General features: G+C 54.3%; 1 protein-coding gene across 17 annotated transcripts in view; it reads right to left on the reverse strand.

Annotated features, from left to right (window-relative positions):
* The window catches only part of ABR (ABR activator of RhoGEF and GTPase), a 186,208-nt gene that overhangs the window by 35,760 nt on the left and 128,854 nt on the right, over nucleotides 1–21,594 (reverse strand). For all 17 annotated transcript variants that reach the window (XM_045164930.1, XM_045164931.1, XM_045164935.1 and 14 more), the window contains 11 exons: nucleotides 20,109–20,169; nucleotides 14,640–14,692; nucleotides 13,928–14,068; nucleotides 11,665–11,786; nucleotides 9,838–10,003; nucleotides 5,721–5,843; nucleotides 5,245–5,320; nucleotides 4,666–4,770; nucleotides 3,866–3,940; nucleotides 1,376–1,473; nucleotides 776–907 (listed from right to left, as the gene is read on the reverse strand). In XM_045164930.1, coding sequence (XP_045020865.1) covers nucleotides 776–907; nucleotides 1,376–1,473; nucleotides 3,866–3,940; nucleotides 4,666–4,770; nucleotides 5,245–5,320; nucleotides 5,721–5,843; nucleotides 9,838–10,003; nucleotides 11,665–11,786; nucleotides 13,928–14,068; nucleotides 14,640–14,692; nucleotides 20,109–20,169 — 1,152 coding nt within the window. The remainder of the gene's footprint in view (nucleotides 1–775; nucleotides 908–1,375; nucleotides 1,474–3,865; nucleotides 3,941–4,665; nucleotides 4,771–5,244; nucleotides 5,321–5,720; nucleotides 5,844–9,837; nucleotides 10,004–11,664; nucleotides 11,787–13,927; nucleotides 14,069–14,639; nucleotides 14,693–20,108; nucleotides 20,170–21,594) is intronic.

A 21,594-nucleotide genomic window follows, 5' to 3' on the forward strand; every position in this document is an offset into this window, starting at 1 on the left:
CAGACAGAATGTGCATGGCTCCACACCAAATGCCACGCCTCCAGGCCTACATCCCCTTGACAGGCTAAGTGAACAGCAACCATCTTTAGCAGAATTTCCAAAATCACAGGCTGCAAACAAAGCCCTTTTCCCTATGTACATTTATAAGGCAAAGAAACACAGCTGGGGTGGTGCATATATACCTTATCTGGACTCAGGACCTATCTGGACCTGCTTGGACCGCAAGACCCACCCTAAGCCAACAAGCTCCTGGCACAGGCGAGTCAAGCCCAGCAAACCTTGCAGTGGGGTCAGAGGTCAGCCCCTAGCAGCCCAGCTACATCCTCAGCCCTTCCAGTATAGTGGCACATGCTTGGGGTCTCACTGCTTCCATGGCAGACAGTACTAATCTAACACAGCATTCACGATACAACCTCAGAATCCTTCTTAACACAGTATTTCTGGAAAAGAGCCATCAGAAGGCCACAGACTGGATGTGTCAACAGTGGCACTGTCATCCTTCCAGGCTACCCTGCAGGAGTGTGGATGAGCCAAGTGCACCCGACGTGGAAGCCCAAGGAACCAGGCACACACGGACTTCTGGGGCTAGAATACGACACCATCTCCAGTAGGGGGAGAATGACGACCTCGGGGAACTTTGCTCAAGATAGCTGTGAACCCAAGTCACAAAGGCCAATCACCTTGACCGAGAAGGTAGAAGAGAAGGACACCTTCCCAACTGGCACTGCCTCCCAGGCACCCTTGCCTTGGTGCCCTGGCTGCGCCTGCTTCTCACCTGAATCTGCCCTTTGCCCATGATCTTATCCACGATCTCGTTGTTGTCCTTGTTGACCTTGGTCTTGTCATAGCACTTCTCGTAGCACAGGATCCTTAGGGACTGAGAGCCCTCCAGCTCAATCTCGAACTCCTAGGGAAAGACGAGACAGGATGCTGAACGCCTGCAGCTGACCTGGGTTCCCAGCAGGGGTGGGCCCCACCTTTGCAAGGGTGAGAGGGGGCGAGGCGGGCCCATGAAGACCACGTCATGAGGTCTGGAGCAGCTTCCTCATTCTCTGGAGCTCCGGAGGCCTGGGAATCACTGAGGAAGGGGAGTATAGACCCTGAACTGTACGCCCCTTATCTCATCTGATCTTGGAAACTAAGCAGGGTCGGGCCTGATTAGTGCTTGGATGGGAGACCCCGAACTATAACCCTGTGTCTAGACGCAAACCCACGATCAGAAGCCAGATGAGCAGGGAGGGGAGGGCAGAGGGGTCAGAGGGACAGAGCTGGCCCAGCAGCAGGCTTGGCCATCCCCAGACAATAGGACAAGAGCGCCGGGAGCAGAGTGGGCACGGTGGGGGATGAGCCCGGGGTCCCTGCGGGGACCACTCACCTCGTCCCACTTGGGCTCTGTTGTGTCCCGGAACACCCTGGTTTTGGCTTTGCTGACAAAGTAGCCAAAGGAATCCACCTCCAGGGTACAGTACAGGTCTGTGGGGACAGGCAGAGACACCTAATGAGGCCCGGGGCTCAGGAACCCAGGAGGGAAGGGGGATCACGCATCAGTCTTCCCAGGGTTCCCGTGGGCGCTCTGCAAATCCACACACGCCCACCCAGCCTCAGGCCCCACAGCCTGCCCCTCCCTGGGCGCTGACTAGGTTGTTTCCCAGGGCAATGGTGTGTGCTGGGGGGTGACTTTGGGGAACCACAGCCAGTCCTCTAGTGTGAATCAGATGCAGGGTGCGGAGGTCAGAGGGTGGCTGTACATGCCCCTCCCAGGCCCCATGAGCTACCCAGCTGGGCTGTTCTCCATCAGGACTCTCCTGCAGAGCTAAGACTGGGGAGAACTGTCCCTCACTGTGTGTGATGGCGACTGGATGTAACCAGGTATCTGAGCACAGCAGGTATCTGAGCAGGGTGCAGGTGAACAGGCGAATGAAGCAGAAGGCCTAACGGGCCCCCATCAGAGCAGAGAGCGCGTCTGGGCAGCTGAGAGATGGATGGGCGTGAAGTGTCCCTTCACTGGCTCCCCTGTGAGGGAATCCCCATCAGGGACTAGTTCTGGGATAAAAGGGAGGGCTTTGGAGTCGGCCTGTCTGGGTCAAATCCCCTCTCTGTGCCTGACTGCTCTCCTCCGGTCAAGACGATGGTGCCTGCAGGCCAGGCTGGACTGTGCGGACCTGATCAGTTTACTAGGACAAGCAGCCGTGACTGAAGATTCACCGAGCCTGAGTCAGAAGGAATGTCCGAGCGGGTCAGGGGGCTGGCGGAGGGAGGTGAGGACTGGCTGGAGGCAAGGGGAGACTCTGGAGCCGTAACTCACCCCGTGTCTGAGCACCCCAACCCAGTCTGAGAGGTCGGACCCCTGCTCTGGGGGAGTGGGACACCCCACCCTAATGGGCCTGCTCCTGAGGCCTATCCCAGCTGACAGGAGGCAGAGAGACAGGAAGGGGGAGACATCTGGTCACCATGGAGACACGAGGGCCCCCGTCCAGCTCAGTGGGCTGCAGACTTGGTGTGTGGAGCAGCCCCAAGGAGCTGACTGATCAGGAATATTCCCAGGCAATGCCCCCACCAGCAGATTCTGTGGGTCTGGGGGCATCCAGGAAACTGCTGCTGTTTCGCCAGCACAGCCCGAGTGATGCGTGAGGGGGTCCTGGCCACACTGAGAGAAACGGTGCTCTAGAGGGGAAAGCGTGGGCCTTGGTGTCAGAAGGCATGGATTCAACTCCATCATCTGTGTGCCCTGCTGGGCCTCCCTGGAAAAGTCCCTGGAGCTTTCTGGCCTCAGCTTCTTTGTGTGACAAGTGGGAATGGCATCAGGGACCTAGAAAGGGTGCCAGGAGGCTCAGAGCAGATAATGCACCCGAAAAAGCTCTGAATGTGCCAACCACTGTCAGCTCACTGGCCACATCTGCATTTTCTCTAGCACCTAGTAAGGGACCCGGCAGCACAATAGGCATCTGGAAATAAACTACTTCGTTCAGCATTTTGAGCTCCTGTTCATTCAGCGATGAAGGAGACGTGGCTTCTGTCCTCTCAGAACTCACAGTGCATGAAGCACATTTTAAGTGACAAAAAAGTACGACAGGCGCTGCCCCAGGGTGATGGGAACACAGAGAAGGGAGGCAGATTTGCTGCGGGAATCCAGGTGTGACAGAGAATGTTAATTGAATGACTGTTTGCGAGTCAATGGCATACCCTCTGCGTGGTGCGTTGTAGGAAGAGAGGCAGAGGGCAGATCTTACCAGAGGGGAAGAGGAGGGAGGGAGAGGAGTCGGGTTTCTGATCCTATATAATACTAAGTCCTTTTCTTTCTCTGTGACTCAGTTTTCTCATCTGGGAAATGGGAAGAAACTATTAGCTGCCTAACTCAGGGAGAAAAGTTAGATAAAAATGTAACCGTATCTTGTAAAATACTAAGAACTGCACGGACACAGCAGATAAAGAAGGAAAAAGAATGTGTGGTAGCAGGGCGGTGGCCCTACACATAGAGGTCATATTTAAGCCGGCTCTTAGGTAAGTATTAACAAGCACGATTGCCCTTTTCGTAGAAAAAAGAGAAGGCTCAGAGAGGTTAAGAGATTTGCCCAAGGTCACACAGCTTGTGATCTGCGGATGTGGGATTGGAGCCCCATATTTCTGATACCTGGGGGTAGAGAAGGGCTTAGGGCAGAGCAGACTTGAGACAGAGAGCAAGGATGAACCCCTGCCAAGAGGAGTTAGCTCCTGGCCTTTAGGGGAATGCCACACCTCTAAGCAGCTGGCAGTGCCCCAGCCTGGGCAGACCAAGGCAGAGCAGGTGGGAGGCCCCATGCAATGGGTCCACAGGAAGGATGAACAACAAAGCCTCTTCCTGGGGCAGGCAGTCATGGGTACTTACTGGCTGACTGCTTAAACCCCTTGGCAGAATGGACGATGACATGGAGGAAGCCATAGAGCCCTGGAGACTCGTCGTCTGCAAGAGAGAAAAGCCCCCCAGGGAAGAGGGTGATGAGAGGCCTGCTTCCTCCTGGGCCTCACCCCTGGCTGGTTGGTTACACAAAGGATGGGAGCAAGTCTGCGCCTCTGTCCGACAGCACCACCTGGTGGCCAGAGGAAGAAGCGTCCACAGTCCATTGCAGCCTGGAGTGCGAGCTGATGCACTCCCTCCACTCAGCCTGGGTGGCCAGTCCACACCTTCCTCCTGGGCTGGGAGTCCCGATGCCTGGGAACACTTACCCTCCTCCTATGAATCCTGCCTATCCCACTGCTGCCCTCCTCAGTCTAGCCTTCCAAAGTGGAAATTAACCAACATAAGTCACTCTGTGCCAAAGAGCGGGTCCAGCCTTATTTCTCACACACTACTCTAATCCACACCTTGCGCTCCACCACCACCCTGCCCCAGGCTTAGCCTTCTGCTTCCACGAACATATTGACATCACAGTCCCAGTGCACCAGGACGCCAGATTCTTCTCTTCAGCCAGAGGTCGCCAGGGAGGAGCTGGGCGCCATCCAGGGACTCAGCAGAGAAAAACATCTGTTCAAACTCCCTGTGTATCTGGCAACTGAGTCTTCCCAGCCCAGCAGAGCAGAGGTCAGCTACTGGTAGCCAAGTGACCAGCTAGGTGTTTGTGGAAGGCCCTGGCAATACCCCGGGGGCTTGGACCCGCTGATTGAGCAACCTCGGATTCCAGATCTTACCGTCTTTATTGCTGGTGACAGGAATGTTGTGTACAGTCCTAAGTTTGAAACAGGATCCTGTGAGCACCTGGAGCTCCACCGAGCTCAGGACAAAGGCCTGAAGATCTGTAGGAGGAGCCAAGAGAGAGAGGAATGTCATCACAGGTCCACTAGGACCCACCGCTCTTCTTTGAGGGCTACTTCAGGAAAAAAAGATTAGCTCTAAGGGCAGAGATGGTCATTGGAAGGGGGAGTAGACACTCAGCTGGGGAGGGTCAGGGGTGCTGCCAGAGGGATAAGAAGCGCAGGGTCTAATTGGAGAGGTTCATGAATTATGTACATGACAGCAAGACAATGGGCAACTCTGGGCTCTGGGTCCAGTCCTGCTGACAATTCACTATACATTCTTAAGCAAATCACCTAAATTCTTTGGGTCTCAACTGATCAGTAACATCAGTTAAGAACCACCTGCCCTGGCATTTTATAGAGTAACTAGGAGGGCTAAAGAGGAGCCAGTGGACATCAAAGTGCTTGGAAATACAGAAGGCCCTCTCTTGCCATGGACACCAGCAGCGCAGTAGAGTAGAGGTGGGGCATTACCTTTCTTCTGTAGTTTCTGAATCGCTTCTCTCCACTCTGACCTCTCATAGTCTGAGGACAGTAGGAACAGGTAGCTCTGAAGAGAGGAGATGAGAATTCACTAGAGTGACCACAGTCAGACTCCGGACATTTTTGGATTCTGGGGCCCCCAATAAAGCTCCTTTGTACCCAGGCACCCCTAGGCTTGGAGAAGAAGGCAGGTGGGAGGAAAGCCTTCCTCCTAGGAAGCCAGGTGATGGGAGTGGCAGTGCCAGTGATGGCCAGCAGAGGGCACTGGCTCTCCACGAGTCAGGAGAGGCAGTCCAGGGCAGGAGCCCTGGCAGCCTTGTTGGGAATGGGAGAGTGGGGGGGCACCTGAAGCCCTGATTTCCACAGCTCCGGTTCAGGGCCAGAGCTGGGCATAGCCATAGTGAGCCATAGCGAGTGGGCAGCCCTAGAGGAAGGGGGCTGTCTGTCCTATCCCCGTCCTTCCTGACCTTTCCATTCCGATTGTGAATCCGAAACGGGATTGTGGGGGAATTGAGCAGCAGTAAGAACTCATTCTCAAACATCTTCTTCTTCAGGCGTTCGATGGCCCGGCTCTGTCCTTTGTTGGCTTTCTGCAGGGGACAGAGGGCACAGGCGGTTCTCCTTGCACTCGGACTCCACTTGTCACCCTGTAGTTCTACATACAGCATTCCTCTGTACAGTCATCATTTTTTATTTTTTTCCTATATTTTATGACAATTTGATGTCTTGGGAGGGCCAATCGACCACAGAAAAAAATGCTCCTCGCAGGACATGCTAATTCCTAGGCTACTAAATGACTTCCCTGTGAGTGCATCTTTCATGTGCAAACCAGTCAGTCTGGAGTCCACACCCCTTACCCTCTCCTTTAACACAAGCCAGGATTTCTTCTACCCTAAGTAACCCAGGGCAACAAGATACCACCGCTCTAGCCCAGAGCCTGCTGACTTATTCAATTTGCCAGTCCTAAGCTGTTTCTTGTGGAAAACACAATCTAGGCTCTGGGCCATGCACTTGCCATGCTCCTTCTGCCTCTTTATTTTTTTTTTTTGCCCACTCAGCATGGCATGTGGGATCTTAGTTCCCAGACCAGGGATGGAACCTGTACCCCTGCATTGGAAGCATAGAGTTTTAACCACTGGACTCCCAGGGAAGTCCCTCCTTCTGTCTCTTGACTGAACCCCATGCTTTCCCACATAGCCCTGCATGGCGTGGCATATGCCACCTACTCCTGGAAGCTATAAGTAATAAAATAAATCTAAGAAATAAAAATCTTCCAGTGGCATCAACATCTCTGGGCGATCACTCAGTCATCTCCATAAATTAAATTCTGGGTACCACTGAGACGCCCTGCTTAAAAGCAGCAGACACCTTTCAGCATAAAGCCCCCACTGCCTCTGGCCCCATGGGGCCTCCCCAGGGCTCGGTTCTAACTTCCACGCCTGCCACACGTCCCCTGCATCTTCCACCCCAGGCTCACACTATTATTCCCTGCTCTCTAACAAGCTGCTCCCCATCTCAGCTGTCTCCAGTTTTTCCAGTCTGTATCGTATAAAGGATCCCTTCCCTTTTATGAACCGCTATTATGCTTCACATCTCAGTGCCAATGCCATCCTCCAGCTCTACAGCTAGAATTCATCTCTGCTTTTTTTTTTTACCCACTAGACTGGCAGAATTGTGACAAGTGCTCACAGCCGGTGCTGTGACATTGGGGGGGAACAGACGAAGACACGCTGCTGGAGGGAACATGATCGGATGCAAACTTTGCAGACGTAAACCTGGCGATGAAATGCGCAAGCCCTCTGCCCCAGACATCCCGCTTGTAGGGGATCTGCCGGAAAGAAATAGAAGTGCCGAGGAAAGAATGAGAACCCATCTCAAGACCCAAATATGTTGTGCTGTCGAGTGAGAACAGGATACAGTTGTGAAAAAGGATCTGACAGATGAAACTGCAAAACGGCACGTGTAGTCTCATCTCATCAAAAAATACATAGACACACACGTGTAAACACAGGAGCGTCTAGAAGAATATATCTCAAACTAGGAATCATGGGGGGAAGGTAAGAAGTTCTATTCTACGCACTTTGGTATTGTATTTCTTGTTACAAGAAGTCAGTGTGACACTGGGGATTAGGGAAAAAATTAGGCTTAAAAATATTATTGAAAGAAGAAATTGCTGCCGCTTCTGTGACTCAGAGAACAACACCGTGCATCTCCAGTGACTCTCATCACGCTGTGTCACGTGCTGCGGTCACACAGAAGAATGTGTGCCTCCGCTGGATGAGGAGGTCTGGGAGCATCTGGCACAGCCCTGCAGCCCTCAGTAAGCACGGATTCAATGAAGCAGAAGGCCATGTCTGCACACCTGGGGCAGGACGGAGGGCCCAGAGCCTGCAGCTCCCAGGACCAGGTGAGGGACACGCATGCAGGATGCCCCTGATGTGCAGATGCTGGCAGACCCAACTGAGGAAATAGGCTCCCCTGAGGCTGGCTGTTTAGGAGGACACCTGTGCTGCTCAGGGGGCTCCCTCTGGGCAGGTGTACCTCAGTCCTAGACACTGTGAAAGTGAAAGCCGCTCAGTCGTGTCCGACTCTTTGCGACCCGGTGGACTATACAGTCCATGGAATTCTCCAGACCAGGACACTGGAGCAGGTAGCCTTTCCCTTCTCCAGGGGATCTTCCCAACCCAGGGATCGAACCCAGGTCTCCTGCACTGCAGGTGGATTCTTTACCAGCTGAGCCACAGGGGTAGGACATTCTCATGACCCAAACATCCCCGGGTTATTACTGTGGTTTTCCTCTCCTCTGTTCAGAGAAAGATATCTGGGTTGAAAGAATCCTTAGAAGCCATCTGGGCATGTGTCCTTCAACAACTGTTCATAAAGCACCTATTTATTACATGTTAAGTAGAAGGACATAGGGGACTTCCCAGGTGGCACAGTGATAAAGCATGTGCCTGCCAATGCAGGAGATGCAAGAGACGCTGGTTCGACTCCTGGGTCTGGAAGATCCCATGGAGTAGGAAATGGCAACCCACTCCAGTATGCTTGCCTGGAGAGTCCCATGGACAGAGGAGCCTGGCAGGCTAGCAACTGAGTATTAGCACACAGAACTGAAGAAAACAGTCCCCTCCCTGGAGCTGAAATTCTAGTGGGGAAGACAGAAAGCAGAGTGTGCAATAACAACTCAGCACCAATAAAGCCAAGCAAAGAGGTAAACAGGAACCAGGAAGCCAGGCACCCAACCAAGACCCCCAACAATGGGGAGACAACAGGAAAGGCTCATCTGGGGATGCGAGGCCTAAGCCAAGCCTGGATGGGTAAAGAGGAGTGACCAGGCCAACTAACCAAGCCCTGCCATGCTCTTCTTTCCATTCCTGGGGAAGGCTCCTTCTGGGGTATTTTCCTCTGGCCACTGTTTTCAAATATAATGAATTTAAGGCTATACATTTTCCTCTAAAGAGCTCTTTGGCTGTATCCCCTGGGTTTTAATATGGAGTGCTCTCATTTCATGCAGGTCTAAATAATTTGCAGTTTCCCTTTTGATTTCCTCTTTACCTGGAAAGTTTTAACTTCCCAGGTATATAGTTTAACTATATTCTAGTTGTTGATTTCTAATTTACTGCATTGTCGTTTGTGAACATGACCAGTACACTTTTTTTTTTTTTTAAACTTGAGATTTCCTATTCCAAAAAACTGACACTTCTGAATTGTGGTGCCAGAGAAGACTCTTGAGAGTCCCTTGGACTGCAAGGAGACTAAACCAGTCAATCTGAAACGAAATCAACCCTGAATATTCATTAGAAGGACTGATGCTGAAGTTCCAGTACTTTGGCCATCTGATGGAAGGGCCAACTCATTGGAAAAGACCCTGGTGCTGAGAAAAACTGAGGGCAGGAGAAGGGGGAAAGAGAGGATGAGATGGTTGGATGGCATCACTGATTCAATGGACATGAATTTGAGCACACTCAGGGAGACAGTGAAGGACAGGGAAGGCTGGTATGTTGCAGTCCGTGGGATCACAAAGAGCTGGACATGAACTTAGCAACTGAACAACAGCAAAATGCAGCCTAATACATGATAAATTATCTGTAAACGTTCCATGTGTGTTTGACAGCATCTCAGTTCTCTATCGGGATACAAGCTTCTGTGCATTTTTAGACCAAGTGATCTCCAAGGCCGCCTCTGTTTATTTATTTGCCTACTCGATCTGTCAATTTCTGAGGAGACTCCCAGGCCCTTCCTTTCTTATACATCCTGCTTTTCCTTAAGAAGGACTTTTTCTCCTCTTGCTTTTGCAGTGTTTGGCATACACTGTTCCCCAGGAAACGTCCCATAATTAACCCCACTAAATTCTGAGCACTGACTCCTTGGCCCAACCTCTATCTGCCCAGTGCTCATCTGTCATGGTCAGACATGTTATCCTGAAGATTGTGAAGAAAGGCCTTCCTCTCTTACATCCTGCCTCCCTTGTCAGACTCCCAAATTTTATCACTTCTTCCTCCATTTCCCTGGCACACCCAATTCCAAGGTCCACAATGAAAACGGCCAACTTCTCAGCCCCAGCTGATGCCAGGCTCTGCTCACCTCCTTCTGGATTTCACTCTTAAGGGCAGAGATCTTCATTTTCATGTCCTCCAGCTCGTGGTCTGGGAAGGGGTGCACCTGGGGACTGGCTTCAGACTCCTCAGGGGATGGGAACACTAGGTCAGCCAGGGGGATGTACCATTTGCAGTCATACTGCTGGTGCTTCCTGCAAACAGGTCAGAGGGAGATGTGAGCCACAGAGGAACTGGATCTTCAGGCCCGAATCGCTGGAACCAAAACCACCTGAGAGGGATTGACTGAGAACTTGTCACAGGCAAGAATGATCCCTGCCCTGAGGAGCCTGATCAGGAAACATTTGTGGAATAATGATAGTCAGGCTCTAGGGTCAGGCAATGGCAACCCACTCCAGTGTTCTTGCCTGGAGAATCCCAGGGACCGGGGAGCCTGGTGGGCTGCTGTCTCTGGGGTCGCACAGAGTGGGACACGACTGACGCGACTTAGCAGCAGCAGCAGCAGGGTCAGGCAGTGGTAAGGGCTCTGGACCTCGGGCCTGACATTCTTCTGGCCCAAGACGACTGACATTCTTAAGCAGCCCAAACCTCTAGTGTCTCGGCAAGAGTGGTCTCTCCTGTTCCCCATCCAACTCTTCCTTCCCTTCCAGCTTCTCTATACATAACTTACATTCTTTATCTTCTTAGCTAGAGATACAATACAGATGTAATTTTGAATGCCACCTCTTTTCAATAGAAGTCACATGGGATAATCAGTTGAGGATTATAAAGCCACATCCAAGTCCAACGAGAAATAAAATAGTGCTGTGGTCCACTAGTAATGTCTGCCGTGGGCAAAGGACTTAACGCAGAGGTATGTATGCTTACGACTGTCACCTCTGCTTTAGAATCATCTCAAACGTCATCCCCTCTACTGAAACTCATAATAATAACTTCTCTTTCTCTCTCTTTCCCCAGGACTTCGCTTTGTACCTCTCTGCAATATTAAGCCTGTGGCTTGCCTCCCTCAGCACACCATAGGTGGTAAGAAAATAAAGGTGGAAGACCGTAGGAATACATATTGAAGAACCTTTTCTGCTTGTGACAGAGACACTCTAGTCACTGGGTACAGAGATGGAGCTCAAAAGCAGCTTTCAAGTCATATTAAGGTTCAAATCCTGTCTCCTCTACTTTAGTTCTATGACCTTGGGCAACTTATTTCACTTTCCTAAGCCTTTTTTCTCATCTGTGAGATGGGGATAATAATACCTCCTTTGTGAAGTCACTGGGGCGATTAGAAATAATATATTCAAAGCATTTGTCATGGCACCTGGCATGGCACAAGCACTCAATAAATGGTAGAATCAGATTTAATGAATATTCACTGAATTGCAGTTAGCAAAAATTTAGAGCTGTCTAATAAAAGGAGAATGCTTAAGTAAATTATGGCATATCCACTTGTAACATCATGCAGGAAAGTAAAATGATGATTATGAAGATTAAGCAGCAACAGGGAAAATGCTTATGACGTGAAATGGAAAAAGCAGAGCCCCAAATTGGGTATTCACTCTGATTACAAGTATATGAAAAAAATAAGAACATTTAAAAAAAACTGGAAGGAAATATAGCAGCAGGAGACTGATGCTTATGTTCGGGTGGGTGACAGGGTTTATTTCCCACCCCCTGTAATTTGGTTGTATTATATTTATAATTAAAACCATGATTTATTTTTAGAAAAAGGCTATGAAGTAAAATAAAATTAATTAATATGTTTTTAAAAAGGGGGGAAAAATGCAGATGGCCCCAGGCTGCTGACGGGCTCCACTGGGGGGCGGGGTCTAGCTCCCCCCACCCACCAACCCCCCTGCACACTCACCCCGCTGATGTCTTCTTTAGCTTGGCGCACAGGAGGACGTCGGTGAAGAGGAAGACGTGCCGCAGCTTCCGGGAGCCCTCCGACACTTCCACTAGGAAGCCGTCCTTCACCAGTTGCCGCGTCTGAGAGAGATGGCACACCCACCCCCGCCTGCTCAGGGGGGGTCAGCCCACGGCCCAGCCTGCACCCATCCGGCTGTGGGGGTGGGGGTGGGGCTCCGGGGCGGGACCGTAGTGCCCGGTGGTTAGCAGCTCTGGCTTTGGGGTCAGGCACCCAGGCTTGGGGATTCCAAGGTGGCACGGCGGTAAAGAATCCACCTGCCAGCGCAGGAGACGCAAAAGATGCAGGTTTGATCCCTGTGTCAGGAAGATCCCCTGGAGTGGGAAATGGCACCCAGCTCTAGTATTCTTGCCTGGAAAATTCCATGGACAGAGGAACCTGGCGGGCTACAGTCCATAGGGTTGCAGAGTCGGACATGACTGAGCTCATACCTAACACCTAATCTAACATGGGCTTGAATCCAGACTCTGCCGCTTCCTGGCTGAGATCTTGGGGGTAAGTTCCCCGACTTCTCTGAGCCTCAGTCTTAGCATCTGTAAAATGGAGATAATGACATTGGCCCCCATAGCATAGGAGTCATGGTATATGTAGAACAGTCAGTTTAGTGCCTGGCATATAATATATGATCCATAAGTGGTAGCTTTCCATTTCTCTGCAGCCCTCAACAGCTCATCCCTGGATGGACCCACCCTGGGTCATACATACCCCACCCACCTCCACCCTAGAAACGCCTCCCTAACTCTGCCTAAGATGTTGATCTTGTTACAGTGGAACTTTGATCTGCAGAACCACTCAGGCCCATTTACTCAGCCTCTGAGTGGCTTCTGCAGCCCGTCTCAGGTGGCTGGATGGGGGACCCTGGGCTTCCCTCCGTGGGGCTGTTGCAGTGTCCTGGGGATCCTGCAGCTGTCTCTACCCTGGGCTCTGGCTGGTCTGGAGCATTTCGCTCCACGCATAACTTCCAGAGCCTCCTCCCCACCATCCTGAGCCCGCGGGCCTCTGTGGGGCTGTCACGGTCTGTCTCAGGCTTCTCTGTGTGACCTATATATGCTGCGTATGTAGGTGAGCACGTAGAGAGCACACTATTAAAACGATCCCAAACTGGTCGTGCTCGAGGGCCTCTGGAGATCTCTCAGACATCCCCAGAGTCAAACCAGCTGGTGACATTCCAGGGTCTGCAAACTGGGGCTGGGAGCTACATGCAGGGACAGCACGCTGGTCCCATTAGCCAATCCCCAGAACCTGTCCCTCATTACTTCCCTCCCCAGGAGACACTGGAACTTCATAAACACTACAAAGGAGCAGAAAGGCAGCCAGCCTTCACTCCTGAACGCCACTTAATTACCTCTTCTGGACAGGAAGCTCCATATGTGGGTCAGGCTGCTGACCCACGCAGCTAACTGTCCCTCTGATTCTTCAAACTGCTTCCCCTCACTGAGGCACCCCCACTCCTCTAGCAAAAAGGGCCCCCAGGGAACTGGAGCTGCTAGCCACATCCAGGCGCCCACCTGGGACAGTTCAGTCTCCTGGCAGCTTCAGCCACCTCTCCCTGACTCTCCAAGCTCCCTCAGCCTGAGCCATTATCTTCCAGGGGACCCTGAGGACACCATGCTGCCCAGAGGAGGTGGCTGCATTCAAGAATGAGACAGACAGAGCCCTGGTGTGGGGGTCAGTGCCTGAGGCTTGCTGACAGAACACCCCAGCTATGGCTGCGGTCCCCAATCTTTTCAGCACCAGGGACTTGTGTAAGACAACTTTCCACAAACCGAGGGTGAGGGGGATGGTTTCGGGATGATTCAGGCTCGTCACATTTACTGTGCACTTTATTTCTAGTCCAATGCTGCTGCTGATGTGATAGGAGGTACCAGTCCACGGCCCAGAGGTCAGGGACCCCGAGCTAAAAGATCCAGTTCCGACACTGATAGCCAAGAGACCTTGTGCGGGAGACCAGGAGAGACTCTCCAGGCCCCAGTTTCCTCATCTGCCTCCGTGGACCATTATGAAGATTAATGAGATGCTGGACTTTAAGCTGTTGGCCCAGGACCTGAAGGCCTGTCCTTGGCTGGGACTGAGGGGTCAGGGTTGGAGAGCCACTGGGCATCGGGCGGTGGTGCCCATGTGTGCAGGAAAGCAGGAATGGGCGAGCTGGTGCCGGGCACCCTCCTCACCCTGGGGGCCAAGCCCCAGTGGGTCCTGAGCTCACCTCCCCCTTGGGGGTTGTGACTGCAGTCCGGCGGGGGTCGATGTCCTCATTGATGCTGGACAGGAAGTTCTGGGAGATGCGGAGGGCATCCTGTAGCAGCGGGTAGTCTGGGTGGTCCACAGGTGTGTGCTTCAGCAGGTCCTGGGAAGGATGGGGTGGTGAGACGGGGGGAGCGGGGTGGGGCTTAGCGAGAAGACAGCGGGGAGAACTCAATCCGCACTGAAAGAATTCCAAGGGGGCCAACTAGGGACCCTTACTCTAACTTCATGCCTGCAAACGCTGAACTAAGAATTAGGGTCAGAGCAGCAGGGCAGTGGTGCCCTTTATTACCGCTGCAGTCATTGTTCTTCTCCCTGGTGGTGCAGACCAGGTGGAGTCTCCTCTCACCAAGCAGCTGGGAGAGACACCCCCCCCACTTACCCTCCAGCTGCTCCAAGGACACTGGAGACCAGGCAAGGAATGAGGAGGCAGGAAGTGCCTGCCTCCCAGGGAGCATTTGGCCAAAAGTCAAGCTTAGTGGCCAAGCTATTTTTAGGCCCTGGGCCCATCAGCATGGTCACCACAGGCCCGGCAGGTGCAGTCAGGGCCCAGGGACCCTCTGCCCAACTCCCCGCATGGGCTGTTGTCAGTGACTCCGGCGCTTGTGCACCCTGGGCTCAGTCTCCCACCCACTCCTAAGCCCTCCCTGGCCACTCAGCGGGGAGACACTCACGTGTAGGACCAGGGTGCTCCTGGTGACTCGGTCAATGGGCTTGTAGAGCAGAGCTGTTGGGGAAGCAGGAAGAGGGACAGGTCAGATGAAAGACAGGGAGGAGTTGGAGACCTGAGGGGCCAGCCTGTGCCCCGAGCCGCCTCCCTCCCCTGCATGGACGTCCACTCACAGGAGGCCAGAGTGGATTCCACAGCAACCACGCCTCCATTCTCACCCCAAAAGATGGACACACAGCCCTGGTGACCTCAGCCCCTCCCACCCACCTCATCTTGTCTCCCACTAGACATGATTTCTTGAAGGGCTATTTGTCCCCCAGGCCTGTCCCAGCCTGACCAGGCTCATAGCAGACACAGATGCTCCTCTGGACCCTCTGCTGAAATCACACAGCCTTACCCCTAACAGCTCCGGGACAATGGGGGTCACACCTGGGACCCCAGACTGCAGGAAGGAGACACTATTTTCCCAGGGAGGGAGGTGTCCCCATACCCCATCATTCTCATATTCCTCTGGTCCATGGCCTGGCCCCGCCAGCTGGAAATGTCATGCTTCGTTCTGACCCATGCAGTTGACCTCATCTCCACGAGGAAGACCCCTGTCCGTGCCCTCAATGCCCTCCTGGCTGAGGACCAGGGAGGCCTGCCTGATGGCCACGGAGAGGCTCTGTTCTCAAGTGGCAGCTGATGGGGTAAAGATTTCTGAAAGGAATTCAGGTGGGGCTTCGAGTCAGAGACCCCCTGAAGAGGCTGGGAAAATGCAAGCTCAGCAGGACCTCCCCTCCCCGCAACACCACGGGCTACCCACCCTTCGGCGACCAGGAAAACAAATGAGGATCGCCAGGATTCAAGGGAACAGGTGAAGGCAGCAGCTGGCCGACCAACACTTCCAAACAAAGCTCCTGCGGCAGCTGCGCCCTGCCCCTCCCAGCCTGGGTGGTTCAGCTCCGGTCCTGCACCTTTGCCCACGGGGTCATGACCTCTGTCCCCCTGCTGAAGGAGCAGTAAGAGGCAGGATGCTGGTCTGGGGAGGAGGACCAGAGTGGGTGTCCCATTCGATCAGGCTGTGACAGGTACCAGGGCTGACACTCATGCCCCAGCCAGCCCCCAAACCAAAGAGTTCCCCAAGGCCCTGGATATTAATACCCTGCGCGTTGCTAAATGGTCACTTGGAAACAACTGCTGGCTACGGAGAAGATGCAGTCTCAGCGGTGTGCCCTGAGCCTCATCTGCTGGCTTTGCTTGGCTGCCCATTAGAATCAGTGGGGAACTCTCAAAAGATTCAGATGTCTCCTTCTCCCTCTCCCATCAGCTAAACAGCAGGCTCTGCTGGGCAGAACCCAGGCATCAGCATTTTTACAAAGCTCCTTTGTGGATTCTGAGATATCATAAGGGTTGAAAACCACTGCTTCATGCAAACACACCTCCCATGATTTATTTGCAGCCCTTTCTTAATCTAGCAACTTCTAGAACCCCTCCCCATCCAAGGGCTATGGGTGCTAGAATGGACAAGATCAGGTTGGCCTATCCTGGGCCAGTGAGGATACAGATCAGTCACCAGCCCAGGAGGGGCAAGTTCTGAGGCTGTCTAGGGCAGCGGTCCCCAACCTTTTTGGCGCCAGGGACCGGTTTGCTGGAAGACGGGAAGAGGGGCATGGTTTCAAGGTGATTCAAGTGAATTGCATTTATTGTGTACTCTGATTTATTATTATTATTACATCAGCTCCACCTCAGATCATCAGGCATGAGATCCCGGAGGTTGGGGACCCCTGGTCTAGGGTACCCACCTGTGGCTCAGCCCATCTGCAGGGCAGGGGGAAATCACTCTCTGAAAACCCGAGACCCAGAGAAAATGCAAGTTCAGCAGACACCAGCCAGGGTGGGCCTCGAGTTCCCGCCCAGAGAAAGTTGATACTGCAGTGTCAGCCCCCTCCATCCCTCTGCTGGGTCCCAGGAGGAAGAGGTTTCTGACTAAGCTCAGAGGTCTGCACAAATGGCGGGTTGGGTTTCAGAGGGGTTATTAATATGCCTCGAGTCACCTCAAGAGTCCACTTGATTGTGGCCATGGAATGAGTCCTAATGTATCAGCCCCAGGTTGGGGAGGGGCAGCTGGGAGGAAGGTGGGGAGAGGCCAAGAGCAAGGACAAGGCCCCGGAGCCGCGGTCAGATATGGAGGGAACCAGGGCGGCCATGATGCCCCACACCTGCTTCCCTTGAGAATGCAGAGTGCACAGCTCACCCCTCGCCCCATACACACCTGCTCCCTGCCTCTGCTCCTCCCCCTCTCCCTGCTCCTCAATGTGTGGTTCCCATTTCTGGGGCACACACCATTGACCAAGTTGCAATGCCCGTCTCTCCCCGTCCTCCTAAAAGCCTTCCCCAGTCAGGACTTTCACAACCAACATTCACACTGCCTAAAAGACAAACCATGACCTGTGCGAGGTGGGCCTCTCTCTAGCTTGCTGAGTACTTTACTCCGTGTCCAATGGCACTGTTTTACATGTGCTATTTCCTTTTAATTAAAAAAGGAAGGGACTGTCCTGGTGGTCCAGTGGCTAAGACTCCACGCTCCCAATACATGGGGCCCCGGGTTCAACACCTGGTCAGGGAACTAGACCCCACATACCGCAACGAAAGATCCTATGTGCCACAATTAAGACCAGGCACAGCCAAATAAACAAATAAAGGAATAAATACACTTTTTTTTTTAAAAAAAAGGAAAGCAATGATCACTAGTCCTATTTTACATATGCAGAAAAGTCTCCCAAGTACAGAGAAGTTTTATGTAACTTGCTCACAATCACAAAGCTGTAAGAGGCAGCTGGGTTTTGAATGTAGGTCTACCAGTGCTCCCTAATTTTGAGCCGTCCCCCTCCATGGGGGAGGGCAGCACCAGCAGAAGCCCAGTGGTCCTTGAGAGGGTTCTGGGAAAGATTCATCAAGGAGTGGATGAGCTGGCCTCTCTTGTTGCCAAGGTGAGCCCCCTCCTTAGGGGCCTGAGTCAGACTCCCTTTGCCTCCCACCCCCCCAACCATGTTTGGCATGGAGCCCTGGAGAGTGGACATTCAGTACATAACCACTAAGGCAGACATCTGCAGCGGTGCTGGTTTAGTTGCTAGGTCCTGTCCGACTCGTATGACCCCATGGATTGTAGTCCACCAGGCTCCTCTGTCCATGGGATTTCTCAGGCATGAATACTGGAGAGTGGGTTGCCATTTCCTTCTCCAGGGGATCTTCCTGACCCAGGAATCAAACCCAGGTCTCCTGCATTGCAGGCAGATTCTTTACTGACTGGGCTACGAGGCAAGCCCAGAGTGAGCCCTAAGTCACTCAGCCTCCCTGGGACCTCAGACCAGCACCCTTTGGAGGGGCTGAGAAGGTTCAAACGGTGTGGTCAGTAAGGGCCCCTTCACACCTGACCCCTCACACTTTGAAGCTGACTTCATCTCAGGGGCGGAAGAAACCCTGAACTTCAGGTCCTGGGTCTGTTTCACTAAAACTAAGCTTCCTTTTTGGGGAAGAAAGAGGAAGCAAAGGGCCGACCGTTTCCTCTTCAGAGAGGCAGAGTGGAGACTTGACCAACTCCTTGGCCAGATCGAGAAGGGCATTTCCCCTCTGATCTTCAACCAGGCCAGCTTCAAGTCCAGACTGTCAGGATCTGAGCTGAGGGTGGGGCCCAGGGCAGCCTCTGCGTGCTGTCCAGCTGGGACAGCCAGAGAGGGGTGACCTCAGGGTCTCTCTCCATCATGAGAAGTCTTCTATACAGGACATCTAAGAAGGGGAGGGGACAGCTTATTGTGCACAGAGGTCGCAGGGAAGAGCCGGTAAAACCTCAGCATTGCTCCTCCAGCAAGCTGCCGCCCCCCTCTGTTCAGCCTTCAACAAGGAGCTCCAGGTTACCACGGAGACATGAAAGCAAAGTGACTGAGAGAAGCTGAGACAAAACGCCTGCCTGGTGGGAGGGAAGACGGTCCTGAAACCAGCCGCCTGCCCTAGGGGCCCAGAGCAGCAGGCCGGGGGCATCACTTGACCCTTATGCCCCTGCCAAAGGCAGCCTGGGTCATCCCGAAGGTACCTCTTGCCCTGGAAGGCGGGGTCTGCCGGCTTCCGGACACCTACCTCTTCGCCTAGGCTGGTGCCAGCCTCCTCTGAGCCGAGAACCTGGGTGGCAGCACACACCTGTCTCGGGACCCCTGTCCCCGAGGGAGCAGCAGAGGATGCTTCGTCTGCCCCCTGGCCCCCCACCCATTGTACGGCGGGGGTGTGACCTTCACAAAGCAGCAACCTGCCACGCCCCCCTCTCCCACCAGCACTCACCGCCGACCTTCTGCACTAAGCGACAAGACCTCAGCTCAAGGGCCTCCAGTGGTTGGAACAAACCCCCTGGGGGCTACCCAATTCCTTCCTGCTCCCAACCATATCCACGTTCTCCCGTCGCCTGTTCACAGAGGAGAGAGCCAAGGCAGCGTGTGCGCTCTGAGCACACAATACCCTAGTCGCTCACCATCCTCTCCTCTCGCCCGAAACAAAGAGACTCCCAACTTCTCCCTCCAGCAGGAGCTGGCACCCTCCGGGCCCAAGGCACTGCCATCTGGACCATCTGGCCCTCTCCGATCGGCCCCTGCTGACCCCTCTCCAGCCCCGGGGTGGACACCCCTGCGGGTGCAGCCTTGTCACTTTTTCTCCTTGACAGCCTCTCCAGGAAGTTGCTCCCAGCTTCTGGAGCTGAGCCGCGAATTCCCCCACAGATCCTCGGAGGAGCCTGGCCCCTTCAGCCCGGTCCTCCCATTTCCAAGCCCCCTCTGCCTGGAGCGGCCCCCAGACTTCAACTCCAGGTTGGAAGCTGGCCACCCGGGGGTTAATACAAGTCCAGCCACTTGTTCCCCCTCCCTACCCTGCTGCCCCCTGCCCCCCTTGCCGGCCACATTTCTGCCCCTTCCATCCACCCCCTGCATCCAGCCCCCAGAGGTGGGAGGACACCCCCACCTCCCGCCAGAGGGGGCCTGGGTTACCATAGGTGCAGTTACAGCAGAAACGAATGATGACAAGGATTTCCATGGCAGCCTGCGTCCCCGTGGCAGGAGCGTGCGGCCATCGCTCCGGGCTCCCCGGCTCCCCTCAGCGGCCCGGCCACTCAGCCACCTTCGTGGCTGCGGCTGCACAGCCTCCAGAACCAAGCAGCCGCTTCAGAGCGCGCCTCTAGCCAGGGGGAGGGGAGGGAGGGCGGCGCGCGTGGAGCGGGGAGGAGGAGGGGAGCGAGGCGCCTGCTGGCATCCTGAGGAGGAGCACGTTTGTAGCTGGCCAGCTGCCTGGGGACAGAAGCTGGATTCCTCCTCGCGTGCACGCGCTCACACACACACACACACACACACTCACACACACGCGTGCGTGCGAGTACGTGTGCACACACCTACAAGCAGGGCACAAAGCCAGACAAAGGAAGGTGACTGTTAATCCAACCCTTTCCCCATAGTACCTTCCATAGTGACTGACGTGTGGCTGTCCCTGGAGTCCTTGGGACCTTTCACCTTGAGTTCCTGCCAAACAGAGGAGAGGAATCACTCTACCAGGCCCAGCCCCACCCCGGGCCTCCCCATTCCCCATGGTGGGCTCTGAGACCCAGGGGTGCAAACAGGAGCAAAGAGGCAAAGACTGACAGACATGGGTGGGCTCTGTTCTGCCTCTCTGACTCCAGAGCCCCTGGCCACACCTGACAACTTCTGGAGCCTCCTGGGGCCCAGTGGCTGATGCAGGCAAGGAGGAGGGGCTCTGGGGACCAGAGGGGACTGTGATCACGGTCGGTGCTCCTCAGGCCTGTCCCCTAAAGGCCCTCCTCAGCGACTAGGAGGGCCTTCAGAGGATGAGCAAGAATGGGACCACCCTTTCCCCACCCCGGCAGCAGCCACGGCTGCACAGCAGCTCAGGGCACACAGGGTTTTAGTGGACAAGCACCAGCATACCAGCTGGTCTTTGGGCATGAGCAGCCCTGGAGAGGAGGAGACAGGGGTCCCACACGCCTTTATGGGGGCAGCAGGGAAGTGGTGCGCCTGGGGCTGAGAGGTGCAGGGCAGTCCGACCTCTACTTCACCCATATCGAGAGGGACTCACCCAGCCACCAGCCCCAGCTGTACTCCCCACCTACTGTGCCTGGGCTGGACATCCGAGCCCACAAACTGCCAGGAAGGAAACAGCAACACCCCTCCTGGATGCCACACACAGGGACAGGGGTGCTGGCGACAGGCCCCAGGGATGGCTTATCTGATCCTAACCTCTTTCATCTGCCTTCAGGACAGAGGTTCCAGCTCCAGCCCTTTGCCAGTGGACCAGTGTGGCCTGTAACTGGAGTCGTAACGCAATCCCCATCTTGGAAGACTGAGTACATGGAGTGGGGGCTCCCAGGGGACTGTCAGCAGGAAGGCGGGGGTGAGGTGAGGCCAAGGTCAGGTACCAGGTGATGCTGTCTGCTCCCCCTGGGAGGAAATGCCCAGGCCACGGGCACTCTACACTTGCTACTCCTGCCTCAAGCTGTTTCTAGACAGAGAAAACCCCCAGGGATGAGCCTGAGGCATGGGGCTGGGGAAAAGTGAGGTTCCTCAGCTTCTCAAGGCTGTGTCTCTGGCTGGTGTCTAGATTCCCAGCTTTAGGGAATTTTTCTCCATGCGCACTTCCAGTGCAGCCTAGAGGTACAAAATCACTCCGCGGCAGAGGAGAAGGGCCTAATCGCAGTAATGAAGCGGCAGCACTAGTAGGGAGCGACTGCGACCGCGCATGAGTCAGGGTGAGAAGCCACTGGCAGCCGGCCATGGGCCTCGCTCTGCCGTTGTGGGGCTGGCTGGCTTTGAAGAGGGCTGGCTAGCTTTGAGGGGGGCTTGGCGATGAGCACAGGGGTTTCTGCTGCTGCTGGGGGTGGGGAACAGAGAACAGGCAGCCAGCCCAGGCTAAGAGGAGACCCTCTCCCACTC

Source organism: Bubalus bubalis, chromosome 3 (assembly GCF_019923935.1).
Source record: "Bubalus bubalis isolate 160015118507 breed Murrah chromosome 3, NDDB_SH_1, whole genome shotgun sequence".
NCBI classification, from domain to species: domain Eukaryota; kingdom Metazoa; phylum Chordata; class Mammalia; order Artiodactyla; family Bovidae; genus Bubalus; species Bubalus bubalis.